Below are 16,307 nucleotides of genomic sequence, written 5' to 3'. Positions count from 1 at the left end.
GTTTTGTCTTGACGCGGCTCACATTTAATCATGCAAGAAATGTTTTTGCTGAATCAAGCTGCACTTACCGACCAGCAACTAGACATTGCCTTGATTAATTCTTCGTTCGTGCCATACATGGCTTAAATTTAAATAGATCACTAAATGTATATAGCAATGAACGAAAAGTGATATCTTCAACTAAAGTCATAAAAAAGCCATTCTTCGGTTTTTGCATTTATTTTAAGTAACTCATTAACATCATCAAAATAAAAACGAAAAAAAAACAACAACAATAACAAACGTAAACAACAACAAACCGATATTAAAATCAAAGGTAATTTCAAACATATTATTAAAATATATATTGCATTTTTTTCTTTTATTCATGAAATTGAAACGAAATATGATAAATGCATACGTTCCGTAATCATGACTGTAGCTGAAAATCGAATACATAGAAAATAAATTATTCTTCATTTTCTTTCAACAATTGCTTTATAGAATTGTTTTTCCATGATCAAGTGTTATTGTAAAATAGATACATTACTGACATAAAAAGTTGTATAAAATGATATAATATATAAAATGTAATTGTAAAACACATTTAGTTGGCATAAACGTGACTTAACCAAAATTTTGATAATGCCTTTGATATCTCTTTGGGAGAGCTAAAATAAAAACGTTTTATGTTTTACAGCTCTGAAAATCGGGGATTTTCTGAAAAAATCTTTTTAAAATCAAGTTTTCTATGTTTTTTTATGCAAAAAAAAATACTTAAAGACTTACAAAGCAGCAAATAAAAATTACCCACCCAACAATTGTAATTTACTTCCGGTTCAAATGTTAAACAGGAGATTCCGTTCAAATTACATATATATATGTGTGTGTCGTCTGCATGTATTTTAATACTATTCTTGCGAGCGTTTAACATATACTATAGCTATATATAGTTTGAGAAGTAAGTAAAATCTAGGTTATAATCTTACAGGGTGCATAATGAAAATGACATATCAAAATTCTAGGAAGTCATATTGAAAGTATTGATTATTAAACTTTTTTTCAACCTAATCAATCGCTTTAACAAATACGTTAGTTTTATAAAAGGAGCTATGATAAAAGCATGCTATTACATTGATATAAATATATATATCAGTTTCGATATTTAGATAACAAAAGTCGTATCAATGCAAACAACGACATGTCAAAAGTTTATAATTTGGCAAGAAATCATGCGCAATTAGGACTTTTAAATAATTAGTGTGCATTATTTGATATACAGATGCCTGGGATGGAAGAAGAGGAACATCTTGGCGGCGAAGAAGACGTCTGCTTGCATTGCAAATGCAGACGAGAGGACGATAGCAAACTGATTAAATCTTCAATGCGTAAAATAGCGTTTCTGACTGCTATATGTAGCGTATTATGTGTACTGACAATCACCGCATGCGGCTGTTCGTTATATTTCTACACACGTTTCCAAGGATTTCGGCAGGATCTTTTTGCAATGGTCAGAGCGGACATTGATGATGCAGACGACATATTGGACGATCATTTTTCATTGGAGCACAATGCAATGCCAATGTATGGTGATTCACTAGATGACGAGTACGATGACAATTCAGAGGTAAGTGTAAGATCAAAGCACGTGTTTCGTGCATTACTGCTTCCCTTTAAACACACTCTTTTCACAGAACTCTCTCCTGCCATTGATATTTCTTTATTCAATATTTATTATTGTAACTGTGTTTATTTTGCAAAGTCATGCGCAATTCGTTATATGAATGTATATAGAAAAAACGTACCAGGTATATTCAGTGTTTGGTCTAGAAACATTGGCTTTATCTACAAAGGTCTGCTTCGGGGCAAGTATTATACGATAACTGAGATAAAAGATTTGTTTACAAGCAAAACTTAACAAATGGACGGTAGGAGCTAAAATGTTTCTCAATTTGGTCCTAGTACTTTTTCAGTCATAAAAATGAATTCGGAATTTAAAATGCGGGCAAATTTTATAAAGAATGGAACTAAAATGCAGAATAAGTCAGATACTTTGAAAAAACAAATGAGCTGCAAAACTAAGAATTGACCAACATCCTCTAGAAACCTTATCAATTCATAATGTTCATCTAATATCAATCAACAAGTCCATCAAGTTTATTCAACAAAAAACATATGGAGGTATTTTTTATAGCATTTATACAAAAAATATAAATATTTTAATGGGAGCAAGAAAGTCATATATCAATCGGTGGAGGTTGCAGGGTAACAGATAATTGCGTTATCTAGGATAAATAATGATGGTTAATTTCATACTATTATTTTAACAGGCATTTAAATTAAGAGCAAATCTTGTTAATTCAAAAGATTTGAATAAATACAGAGTATAGTATTATTTTTGACATAAACACTGTTTTAAATATATATGATTTACACGTTATTGTTACCCAAGCGTGAACACATTTATATTTTACCACCCTGTAATTTAAGACTGTACCTTTACTTAATCTGCAGTATTTTTTTACATTTTAACACAATTCTAAAAACAATACGATTCTGTTGTACCAAAAAAAGATCAATGCATATATCCCTGACCTGTCTAATTCTAATTATTCTAATAATCAGATAAGTGGATACAATACGCAATTCACCACAACATATTTGTTAAGAAAAAACACATGTCAATATTTGTGGTTAAATCTATTATTATCATTCAAATAATTTTTTTCAGAGTAGGGATCTATCAATAATATTGGTCAGCTTATACAATATACAAAAATTCGTTATGATAGATTTTCTCTTCTACTCAAAAATTTATACCATTTGGCAATTTGTCACTTGAACTTGAAAATGATATACCAGGCACCGGGTACCCACTTCCCACGCCAACATTTATTCGGGCAAGAGAGGATGTCTGAATTGATAGATCCCTACTCTGACTTTTTATTTGAACGAATATTTGTGGTGAAATTCTTATAGTATCCACTAATCTGGTCATTCGAATAAGACAGGTCAGGGATCTATGTATAAAACCACATTTTCCCATGATCTAGCATGGCAGCATTTTCATGTCAAAGAATTCAATGTCCTCGGCAAGATTTGGATATATGATGTAGAAGGGACATGTCATTTAACTGACAATAGTCTTTATCATTTAAATCACCATTTCATTTACAAATTGCTTGGATATTAAAAGCTTAGCATCTTCCATAAGACAATCTGCTCTTGACGACAGTCATGTTTTAACAAAATGACAGTACAACACATTGAGGGTATAGCGGGGAGGGAACATAATAAACAAAATATCTTGGCACCATTTCATGACCAGCTCTATATTAAACAACTTATCATATATATCCTGATTCAAATATATATACACTGATGCACACAATATTTAAAGAATAATAATCAATCATCATCATCTTAAAATACAGGTGCATAGTTCAAATATGCATTGTCAGAGATAAAAAAAGAAAGAAAAAAAAGGAAATAGAAAATGAAATATAACTAAAATGAAAATATGTTAAAGACAACAATGAAAACACACAAACGGTTGTTTTTCTTTACTCTTATAATGCAACGTAAGACAAATAATTCTGTTCTTTTTCATATTTTATAGAAGCACTTAAAGTGTTATAAATATGCACATCTTTGTTACCATTAATATTATAAAATAACAGTAGTTTTCATACAATACAATACAACAATACAAATACAGTACAGTACAGTACAGTAAATTACAATATACAAAATACAAATACAAAAAATACAATACAATACAATACAAACTCTATACTATACTACACTGCCATGCAATGCAATGCAATTATACAATAAAGTACAATTTTACAAAACAATGCGTTACAATTATACAATGCAATAATAATATACAGTAATATAAATTAATGCAAAACAATTATATAATACTATACAAGTATACAATATAATACAATATTTATCACAAATTTTATATTATATAATTCACTGCAATGTATAATGGTATACAGTGTAATGCAATTTAAACAATAAAATAAGATAAGTACATATTAAAACAACTGAAATAAATAGATAAATAAATAAATAAATAAATAAATAAATAAATAAATTGTTTTATTAACAAACCAAAACGATCAGCATTGAAGCTAAACTGGACGTTATTATGTTGGATTTTTTAATGAAACAAAACAAATACGCATTTCAAGCCTACGGTCAAACCAAAATAGTGCCAACGCACAATAATGTTTTCAGTATTGTATTTGTAATTTAATTGGTAAATGATTATAATTGTGCGTGTGTACCTTTGTGCAGATTTGACTGTAACACTATCCATGGTTTCATGTTTCGAAACCGTTGTAAATAGTAGTAAGTTTCGACAGAAGATTGCAAAACGAGGCCAACTCATCCAGGAAGACTTTCTATTGTATAATCTTTATACGAAACTAGTGATAAAGTACTGCGACCTTGATTTTTACTATCATATTTCCTAAATATAGTTTAAAAAAATCCTTATTTCATAAGTGCGCCGTGGGAGAAACTAGGTCAGCGGTTGTGTTTGTAGTTTGAAACAATTAAGTCGCGTGTTCTTTCAGTTCTTTTTATATATTATATTACTTACGTTACACTTGACATTGTTTTCTATAAGTATTATCTTTATAAATATCATACACTTTCCACTATGTTATATTACAAACTGAGTAGTTCTTGGACCTTCAGCTTTTCTTTATTTTCAGTTATTTTTAGATAAATCATTCAAATCGATTGTAAAATCAAAAGAATCATGGTAGAAAATGAAACTTGTTTGTCGATAAAGTACATATACAAAAAAGGAAGCGTCGCCACCTCTAGGCTGCCGGTCCGCCCCTTAAAATCACTGCCGCCCTTTGAATTGCTTTTGGAACGCTGTTTTGAAGAAGGCCTATCAGTGATATGGTGCACTTTTCCAAGATAAAGTCACTGATATACTAAGTTTGAAACAACTCAGAATTGTTTTTCCAACAACAAATAAAAGCTGAAGGTCGCCTTAAGATTCATTAGAAAAAACTGTTCGGTGCACGTTTTTAATATCAATCGGAAGCAAATGGAACATTAATTACAGCTAATGGTTAGATTACATAGAAAATGTAGTTTAATTGTCATTATATAAATCTTATATGCATATAAATGTACATGTGTAATAACATATACTTATCACAAGAGCAATGTTTATTTTGTCAAATACGTGGTATCACCTTTAGTTCAAAGAACCAATCTATTTATAACTAAAAATGATACAAAAGGAATTCCCCTAAATATTCTGAACCCTAAGTTAATTTCTATATTTTTTTCTGTATCTGTTGTACTTCAATAAGAGCTCATAAACGATATACTATAATTGTGGCGGGTTTGTATAAATTATACCACTTATACGTGACCTTTCTTCATGGATGACCTCAGAGACGTAAGTCGAGTAAGGTCGCAAACATAAAGGACAAGAAAACAAAAATAATGATCAGATGGCTTCCAGTAGACAAATATGAATTAATTAAAACTGAAGGCAATACATGAGATTAAACACACCTTTCCAAATTCAGATATGTCCCCTGTATTTACAATCTACGCCTTTGCCCCCAAAAAAATACATTTGAGGTTGTATGGTATCATTTATGAAGTTGCTCGGGACGAACATCTCTCAACAAAAAATGCCTGATATTGTCATGAAAATAGTGCATAAAAGTAGAAAAAAAAGATTTGTCACACCAAATGCTTAAATTCATTATAAAGAGAAGTGATCCCTTTTTTCACCTATAAATACTGAAGTTGTGTTAAAATATTAAGATTAGAACAAATAATGTACAAGCTTGAAACCAATTCTGTTGTTTTTTTTCTCCAGAATACAAGATACATAAGGGCAAGAAAGGGTGGCAAGAAAAAAGGAAAGGCTCGAAAAGACAAGAAAGGTCAAAGAAAATGCTCAAAGAAAAAAATGTCAACCTGTGATTGTAAGTATGAACCCATTGCCTGCTGGCGGCTCAGACTCTACCCTTGCAACATGTGCAGACCAAGATCATCCGGTACATCTGTGCCAGTTTGATCCTGGTATGCACTGTTCGATATATATTAAAGTCAATAAAAAGTTGTAATGAAAATACTTAAACCTTTCGAAAATATATAAAAAAAAAAATAAATAAATAAATAAATAAATAAAAAAAAAATAAAAATTTAAAACGAAATAAGTAAAATTAGGAAATGAATTAAACAAAATGAAATATAGATCATAAATAAAATATGCACATACATAGTAGAATACTCAACAAAGTTTGTATAGTCATTTCAATCATTCATGTATTGAGATGCCAGCAGTGGAGGCTTTGATGAACAATAGTTGGTACGTAATGGAGAGTTTAATCATATACATGATATATGGTTATATGTACTTTCATGTAAGCTTAAATTATTAAGAAATTATAAAAGCTATAACTAATTTTCTGATATGAAATAAGAGTAATGTCAGATATTGTATAATTGATATTTTGTTCACCAGGTTGCACAAAGAAGCTTGGCGAGTATATTGACACAAAAATTAAAGAAGTGGAGACTAAGTTGAAAGTACCAGAGCCGAAAACAACTAAAACAGTACAAAGCACAACTACCACACCAGGTTACATCAGTTTTTTATAACTGTATACAACTTCCAATTATGCCAATTGATGGATTCATATGATTTCACATGAAATATGAAAATATCATTAACCTAGCCGCCTTTTCATCCGCGTAAAAAAATACAATCTATAATATCTTAAAATTTAACACTAAACAGTTACTTTGAAATTAAAATGGCTATGTGCATATAAATAAAGGTCAGGCAAGACGAGTACAACCTTTTATTCATTTCAAACAAATAAGTCCTTAGTTCAAAACTTTTGTTATATTATTAATCAATATAAAAGCAGTTTTTCTATATTTTTTGAAAAAATAAATCTGTAAAAGTTTCGATGAAATTGTAACTGTTTAGAAAAAGGAGATTAATTATTTAACTACAGGATTTCTACATTAAAATACTGGAGTAATAATTGTTTGCTTACTAACTTTACATTATTTCAATTCAAATTTTCAGTGGTTACTACCGAGATCCCTGAAAAGAAACTACCAACAGTAAGTTGAAACATTTACTTAATAAAACTAAACAGATCCTCTGTATAATAATAAGATTATATTGAGGGACTTGTATGGGTATGTCAGTTATTACATCATTCATTAAGCATTATTGCGAAATTTAATGTCATATGTTAACAAAATAGTTATAGATTTTTAAATGACAACTGATCAACATATATAAGTATAAATCACAAATTGTAAAACATAAAATTCATTCAAACCATAAATACCCGTCTTAATGCTTGTACATGGGTTTTTCTAATGTTTTATTTGATCTTTGATAACATTTACCATAACTACACATATGTATGACATTTGCTTTCACAATTGTTTTTCAGTATGTGTCTGCAGCCCATTACACAACATATGTAGGTACAGACTATATCAATGAACAGTTTGGACAGTTGGATCATGATTTTGAGAAAAATAAACCCAGTAAGTATTATAATTGAGCTGCTTCACGAAAAAAACCAACATAATGGGTTTGCGACCAGCATGGATCCAGACCAGCCTGCGCATCCGTGCAGTCTGATCAGGATCCATTCTGTTCGCTTACAAACCCTATAACAAGTAGAGAAATTGATAGCGAACAGCATGGATCCTAATCAGACTGCGCGGATGCGCAGGCTGGTCTGGATCCATGCTGGTCGCAAACCCATAATTTAACATGCCTATAGACACTATATTTGACATGCATTTAAAGTGGATTGGTCTACAACTTGCACATTTTCCATTAGTATTTCAAATATTGATAAAAAAACAATAGAAATGTATCATTTTAGATATCCTTATAAAATATTCCTGAAAAAAATGTTGGTAGACCTCTAAGTGATTTAATACATGAATTATGATAATTTGTACTAGAACAGTTTATTATCTCCTATTTATTGACATGTCATACCTGATCATGTATTCCTACAACAACAAACTATTACTTGTTTGTGGTTTGTTGTCTCGCTTGATACTATATGCTATCATCATAATTATTTATGACATAAAATACATTTCATTATCAACCAATTTACTGTTATGTGTTTAAAACAGCATTAAGAATTGATACGTTCTTTAAATCATTGCCAGTATTTGTACAATGAATTTGACCCACTGTAGATTTTGAACAATATTTTAAAAATGAAAGTAATCAATAAATCGACAATTGTTTGATGTTTCTTTAATTAGGCTTAGGTTTGCCTTGATGGTATTGGCATTGAAATATAATTGATGTTAGCCTACACCCATTAATTTTTTATAATACCATACATGCATTTATTGTCATGAAATGTTAAGGATTTACAGTTCAACATTGACGTTCCTAAAATAGTAGTATGCATGATTATAGTGTTAATAATTTGATAAAAAAGAAGCTTAATATGTTTAATTGTTTAAAATACTCTTGAAATACAAACATGTAATCGACAACTTATTAGAATGTATGCTTTTCTGTGCAGAAATGTAATATTATGTAACGAATTACCAATGCAATAATATATAATACAGTGTAATAAAGAAACGATGTAAAGACAGAAAAAGTACTAGCATGTTACATAAGCAAAACATTTGAATACGTTTACTAACATTTTAGTACAAAGCATGTTTAGTGTCAGATATACGTTTTAAAAAGATTCGAACAAGCTAAGTATAAAGTAATAATAAATATGCATTCAAAGCCGAAAACACTGATATTTACTTTAGAAAAAGAAAACGAAGCACAGAAATTAGAAGTCGAGGAGTCAGACGAAGGTATAGCAGAATAACCACGTGTGCTGCACTGTTTTGATTTATTCACTTTTAAAAGCACATGTTTGAGTTAAGCACACAGAGCTAAATTCTTCACTGCTTAAAAGACACTGCAAAAATAGTTGTATATTAAACAGAATAATCAAAATTATAGGTACAACTAGAAAATCAAAATACTGTTCATGTGAATAATGCTATTTAAAATGTTTATGGTTTTACAAAACTGAATTAATTTCTACCATGCAATTCTTTTTGTATGCGGCATATCACGATCTTAACTGAACGTTTTCTCAATATAAAAATATTATTTAAAACAATAGCTAAATTAATGAACATGAAAATATTTGTAAACATTCAGGCTTTAAGTCAAATTAGGATAAAAAACCTCATGAAATTGCCATTTTATTTATCCATCAGTATAACTATATTTTGATAGGAGATACTAAGATTTTTTCAGTTAATAGCTCAACAAAAATATATGCACATTTATATGGCGGCTTTCGTATAATAGTAATAATGATGATACTATGATGTTACTCTTCACAACAGAAACATTTATTATAGATATTTCAACTGAAGCATGATTATACGTTCTATGACAAAACCATCCACCTTTTATGGTGGATAAAATGTCTTGTTACCTTGTTACACGGGCTCAAGTGCCCTGTCTATCAAAAAGCAAGCACTAAACACAGAACAAAAAGATACCTAGACAGAGTGTTCCCCACACACGACGTTTAACACTCGATAAAGTTATTATGCTTTAAAGATTCAATACACAGGAAACCCTTTAACAACCCCCGAAAACACACCATTGTCATTGTATGTTATATATTCAATATACTATATATCAACATTTCTTTATATGATGACCTTACATAAAAATAAAAAGTCGTTTTTCATCTTATAATCTATAACTGTATATCGAATTTACACACATTTCTTATCTATTTGATTAATTAATGCAATGCTAAATTATATGTATATAAGATGCAAAATCATACATTTGTACTTTAATGTTGATTAAAAAAACAACGAAACAAAATATATTCTAAGTATACTACATATGAAAAGTACGTGCTGAGTTATCAGTATCAAATTCAAAGTTACAAAAAGCATGCTTTACATTGAGCTTTAATTTACTTAATTTACTAAATACCAAACACTTTAATTTAGTTTTCAAGCTTTTGAAAACTTAAAACCTCGAACTGAAAACATGTATTTTGTTCTCAATCATTGTAAAAAATACATATAACTCAATAGATAAAACGCTCTAATTATGAATATGTGCATGCAATTTAAGTTTGGAATAAATGCCAAAGTTAACAAAAAATATATTTCGTTTCAGAGATGTTTATTGATAAACCAGACTGGCAGGGTATATTGTATAGAAATAGAACTTTCATCACAACCGGTACAATCATTGTTTTATTTTATATTTTATTAAATCATATAAAATAAATATATAAATCATATATAATTAATATTTTATTCCTATTTAGCTATAGTTCGATACAGTTATATCAATTATATCATCAGGAAATATTACTAACGCTATATATCGCTATATATCAATTAATTTATAAAAAAAGAGACATAATCCAATAAATTAATCATATAAATTAACAATCACTTTAATGCATGACTCATACATAAAAAATGAAAATATAAATATTGAGTGGATAGTATTTTGTTTGCATTGATTCTTTGTAAGATTGGAACATATGGGTTTATAAAAAGATAATCGAAAATTGAAATAATGCACGCACCCTATATTGAAATGTAATACATACATGCACATACAATTAAGCATAAAAATTGCCCCAAAAGTGTTCTTGTCCATTTAAATACGTAACTGTTTATAGGACTTTGTTTCCATTCGCCATGCTCATGTTAAAATTACATGCACACATTTTTACAAAACATAATCAAACGATTGCAGGAAAGAAAATTGAGTGTATATATTGATTGAAAACTAGAGTAATCAAAACTAAAAAACGTTCGCATGCGGTCCAGTACCCAATATATCCTAAACCACCATAGGATTAATAGTTTTTTATTAACTATTTGACTTATTTTGTAAACAGTTTGACCATGCGTTCTGAATATAATAAATATTAACAAATTGAACGTATTTGGTTGCTTTATATTTTAATAAGTTTGATAAATTGTGAAATTTTGTCATTAAAGTCCGAGAGTAGAAGCAGTGGGAAATATATATGTAATTTTTAAAACATTTTCGTTTTAGCTGCACCTCTCACATTACGATTCTTTAGAGAAGCTGATTGGATGGGGAATTCAACGACACCAAAACTGTTTGATTTTGACCAATTAACTGGCAAGTTTACAGCACTGCAGACCGGCCTATACCATCTGTATGCTCACGTATGTATTCCTAACCCAAAAAAGTAGTCCATTAGTTGGTACTTAATTTGTCATCTGTTGCGCAATAAAATAGCCCATTACTAGTCTCGGTACTTAATTTGTCATCTGTTACATAGTCAGGTATTTGAATTGCAATTATAATCGTTTTGATAAAGCCATGGGGGTATAGAGTTGGTAAGGTATATATTGTAGGGGTGGTAATGTACATATTGTCAAATGCAGGCTGGGGGTAATCTATCAGTGGACGTTCAAGATCAGTCAAATACTTAAAATCCTTTGAGAAGAGGATGTAAACAAACTAAGATAACCTGAAGAACATAAGTTTACGCCTCGGATATGTTTAAGGAAACCTTAATCGGTGCTTAAAAGCATAAAACACTATGTAACAAGGACTACACTTCACTTGTTATATCATGAACTGGCTACCTGAACTTAATTTAAACGATATGTTGAAGGAGTACGAAACAAAAACTAGAATGTGAAATAAAATATGATGACACCATAAAGCAAAATCCGAAGAAATCGTGATATCTTTAAGTAGCTTCCTTGAAAGGCCTTCTTAACAAAATCATGATACTTCAATCATTATTATGATTGTACAAAAACTATTCTACTTATAAATCTATTCTAATCTATTCTATGAACACCTAAAATGATTATCCTTTTATTATTACTTTGTTATTTTATTATGATACATTATTCTTTAATATCATTTTTCATCATACATACTATTATTTTATATCATGCATATATATACATATTGTAAAATGTATTCATCTCTTTACAGGAAGGCGTAGAATGATAAAGTTTTATTTTGTCCAAAATTAGTATTTTCTCTCTTGAAACTTTGAGTCCAAAACACTTGATTCACAACCTTTATTTTCATGTTGCAGGTCCTTTTTTACGACGTGAAGACTAGAATGGCCATTGGTTTATTACATGAGAGTAAAAAGGGACTGGAACGTGAAAATAAAGGGAAAGAATCGATCGTGTTTAGATGCATGGAAAGCGTGGACTTCGTGAACCCTCAGCTTAAAGTTGGGCAAAATGCCAAATTTAAGTCATGCAGTGTCAATGGTGTGCTCTTTCTGAATCAAGGAGATAACATTGCTATGCAAAGTTTATATAAAAACACGTGTATAGATCTGACTTATGACGCAACATATTTTGGCGCCATCTACATCTCAACACCAAACTCATAATGTATTCATAATTCAATCATCTGTTATATTTTGTCATGAACCACCTTAGTCATTATAAACCCTGTATTATAAAGTCTGTTCTTTCTGTTTGCTTTTCAAACATTATTTACGAACCATAATTGATAAAAGCACCTGTATTACACCAATTATATTATATTTTTGTATAATACTTAGACAAACAATGTTCGGACAATCACTATTTGATGTACACTAGTGATCTAGTAATACATATGTTTTCCATCTATATGTACAATATTCATAGGCACACATTGTTCTTTGGCACGCACAAATATAAAGTGTACCTTTGGCTCGTGTTTTGTATATATATAAGTGAGCACATATAATAAGCGAATTCATGAAAATCACTTATTGTCTTGACTGTCATTTTCACTTAAAGATTTATACTGTTTTTATATCAATTATCATTTATATCTCGGATTATATAAAATACAAATCAATCACTCCGAAGTGATGCTTAAAAACATTTTTGTTTTCACCTGCCAAATGACTATGTGTAATCAAATCTTTGTTAACAAGACGATTTACATATGTGTAAGTCTGTATATAGAATTCATTTTTGTTCTGTTTTTAAAACGGACAACTTGAAAATTTTCAAAGCTACAAGTCACACGTAACATTTTTTTTTTACATTATTCTCTTGATTATATTTGAAAAAAAAAATAGGATACCAGATTTGTAAACGAGGTACATTCACCACCATGTATATTTTCATGAAAACAAAACGAACTAATACACATTGCTTTTACTAACAACTTCCACGCATTACTTTTAAACGGGTCTTTTATTTCATCCTATGAGAAAACATGATCATAAATAAAACAATCATACAATCTAATTCCATATTTCCTTTTTAACTCGATTATTCTCAGCTTATCTCCCATATTTTTCAAATATTCATTTTTCCATCACAATTCATCAATTACTTGTAGCCAGACAATAGATTTCTTTTTCTGCTACAGGCACAATTCCGAATATCAAGAGAATTGGGAATAACCATGGTTCACAAAACAAAAAGCGGGTTTGAAATTCTGAACCTATTTAAATGTGCGAGCAACGAAACCCTACCTGGCATGAAAGGAATTGGAAAACCTTGTACATTAGGAGGGGTTGTACAGATAAAGGAAACTGATACAATAGAAATACAATTACTTGACACAGTAACACTCTTAAGTTTGAACCCTAATCATATGTACTTCGGTGCACTTTTGATACGACTTTTGTAGCCTTTTGAAAATGGTATAATTCTCTTACACAACATTAATTTTATTGTTTTGAGAGTAATAAAAATATAGTTTATATATAACCCTGGCCAATTAAGCAAGCTAATTTTATTTCATACTTTAAAACGGTTACATTTATTGCCCCCTTTACAAGGTGTATTGCAGTCAATATAAATAATAATAATACACTTAAATATTAAATATACTTCATTTTTATGTCAAAGCATTGTACATTTGATACCACGGTTGTGGCTGCGATTACAGAGCAACTAGTAAAATGTGAAATATTATTAATTATTTTTGTGTAATAACAACGTAGGAAACGAAAGATTAGAATTGTTTTAACACTGTCTTCTTTACCTGCTTCAATATGTTCTTTATTTGGTTTCTTTAGAAATATGACAATGTCTTAAAAGAATTTTTAATTTACATGCAAGGCCTAATCTCCTGTTGATACTGAATACGAAGCGACTTTTCTACCAATTATTTTTACAGTGTTTAGTATTTTTCTTTTTCATCATAGCTGTTTGTATTGATTTCAAGATATAAGTAGGTTATTGATCATAAATGAAGCATCTTTTCAATTACCCCTCTTTTTCCTCTATTTTCTCTACTTTATTTTCATTGTCATTGTTACATGTAATCTGTGTTCAACATATTTTGTTATATCCGAACCCCCCTTTGTCAGATATATATTAATGTAAATTATTCCCAAATAAATCCATATTTCAATTTTTAAATGTTAAAGACGGGAGAAGAATATTTGTCTCGAAATGTTCTAATAGGGCGCTCCGGAAATACTTATTTCGTAACATAACACATCTAATCTAAATAATAATAATAAAACAATGACTACATGGTCATATCATTTATTCTACCATTTAAAACAACAGCTGGGCATTTATCAATTGTGGGTGTAAAAAGATACTTTGAACAATTAATGTTATCTTATAGTTAAATTTAATTGTTGCATATCAGTTGAAAATATCGTTGTTTTTGTTATCATTTATTGTTTAAATATTATCATTAATTTTATCATTATATAACTATTTTTTATCGTTACATTTTTTTTAATTATCATCAACAAAAATTAGATTAAAATAAATATCCATAAAAATAAATATGTTTAAATCTTCCTTTAGCTATTATAAAGTTAAATTGTTGTTTCAATTTCAAACAATATTTATTTCAAATTGCACAACATAATTATATACAATAAGCATATACAAACACAGTGAAATATTTTGTTGATTGAAGAACAAGTCACGTGGGACTGATGTAAATCCCTTTACATATTTTTAAGTACTTGCAAAAGAAAGAAATATGCATGTATTCTGTTAGAATAATTCAAAACGAAACAACTCAGATCCGAAATGAAAATGAATAACTTTGGTATAAATATTGTAGCCTAGATTAATGTTAAATATTGTTCACTAAATGCTACAAATATGTTTTATGGTTGTCAAAATATTGCAATCCATTTTCTAAAGTGCTAGTTGTCCAAAAAAAATCTAAATATATTTTTATTTGTACAAATAATACACTATTTACCATGCCCGTTGAATGCAATAAATCTACGTCACAACTGGTATATATTTTTCAAATTTGTCCTGGGAAATATAAAAGTACTATTTTATATATTTTTATGGCTCAAAAATACTTCTACACTTCAAATATTTTAAAAATATATACTCATGTTTTTTCTATATGTTAATTATATTACATATTTCTACATTTTGATCTATGTTAAAAATACAGTTACAATATGATATTTATCTAAATATTAAAAATATAATGTATATGTTCATTTAGTTAATTAAACGTTAATATTTTAATGCTTATCTAAATATTTGAAATATATTTTCACTTAGATGATTAAATGTTATTTCTTTAATACTTATCTAAATATTTGAAATATATATTCACTTATTAACCTAACATTAGAAACATATAACTATTTTTTTTCGAAATTGTACAAATTCATTTCATATGTCGGACTTTTTTTCCATATCATTCTTTGTAAAGCAAAACATGTCTTTAAAGTACACATTTCTTTTTTTATATCTATTGGTGGTTTTATATATATCGTTTCATATTTGTAAATATTTCATCTCATAAACTGAAAGTATACATGTACGTTTCGCAGTATATTATAGCTGTATATATATGTATGTATACAGAAATGTCTGTAATAATGATCTAAAATGTTTTCTTCAATCATGATTACAGAATGGTTAAATAATATTTGTCATTTATTGTATGATGATGATCATGTAATATGTTACATATGAATTGACATATTTTTGTTATTGCTTAAAATAATATTAAACGTTTAAAAATGTTTCCAAATTATTTGGTTTCTTTATATAACTTGTGAAAATGACACTTTGTGAAGTGATATGTGAAATAATCCCCCTCCCTAAAAAAAAACAACAACAACAACAACACAGAAATAATACACCAAATTAGCGAATGCAAGTTTATGACAATGTGGTAGAAAGATAGTAAATTCGTGTCTCTTAAAACATACAAAAGCAATACTAATAGTACATATTTACTTGCAGCGAGATAGATGAAATTAATAAGTTCAATGATGGAACACATTTTAAAATGCATGCATTATCATTCT

The 16,307-nt window shown here is 28.9% G+C and overlaps 1 protein-coding gene across 4 annotated transcripts; it reads left to right on the top strand.

Moving 5' to 3' along the window:
• Window positions 1–824: 824 nt before the first annotated feature.
• Window positions 825–16,080, top strand: LOC132725923 (uncharacterized). Of its 4 annotated transcripts, XM_060711131.1 has the most exons (10): window positions 825–940; window positions 1,262–1,606; window positions 5,849–5,957; window positions 6,500–6,616; window positions 7,073–7,110; window positions 7,452–7,548; window positions 8,806–8,853; window positions 10,199–10,264; window positions 11,099–11,235; window positions 12,129–12,743. In XM_060711131.1, exons 2-10 carry the CDS (start codon window positions 1,262–1,264, stop codon window positions 12,435–12,437), a joined length of 1,266 nt encoding a protein of 421 aa, XP_060567114.1. In that variant the 5' UTR covers window positions 825–940; the 3' UTR covers window positions 12,438–12,743. The 4 variants fall into 4 exon arrangements, with proteins under 4 accessions (XP_060567114.1, XP_060567115.1, XP_060567116.1 ...); XM_060711132.1 differs by lacking the exons at window positions 825–940; window positions 12,129–12,743 and adding an exon at window positions 13,418–16,080 and having other exon boundaries at window positions 984–1,606; XM_060711133.1 differs by lacking the exons at window positions 825–940; window positions 8,806–8,853 and having other exon boundaries at window positions 984–1,606.
• Window positions 16,081–16,307: the final 227 nt, after the last annotated feature.

The sequence above is a fragment of the Ruditapes philippinarum genome, unplaced genomic scaffold (assembly GCF_026571515.1).
Source record: "Ruditapes philippinarum isolate M1 unplaced genomic scaffold, ASM2657151v2 ctg27_1_1_1_1, whole genome shotgun sequence".
Taxonomy (NCBI): domain Eukaryota; kingdom Metazoa; phylum Mollusca; class Bivalvia; order Venerida; family Veneridae; genus Ruditapes; species Ruditapes philippinarum.
The sequence above is the reverse complement of the archived record's forward strand: the minus strand, read 5'-3'. Positions and strand labels throughout refer to the sequence as shown.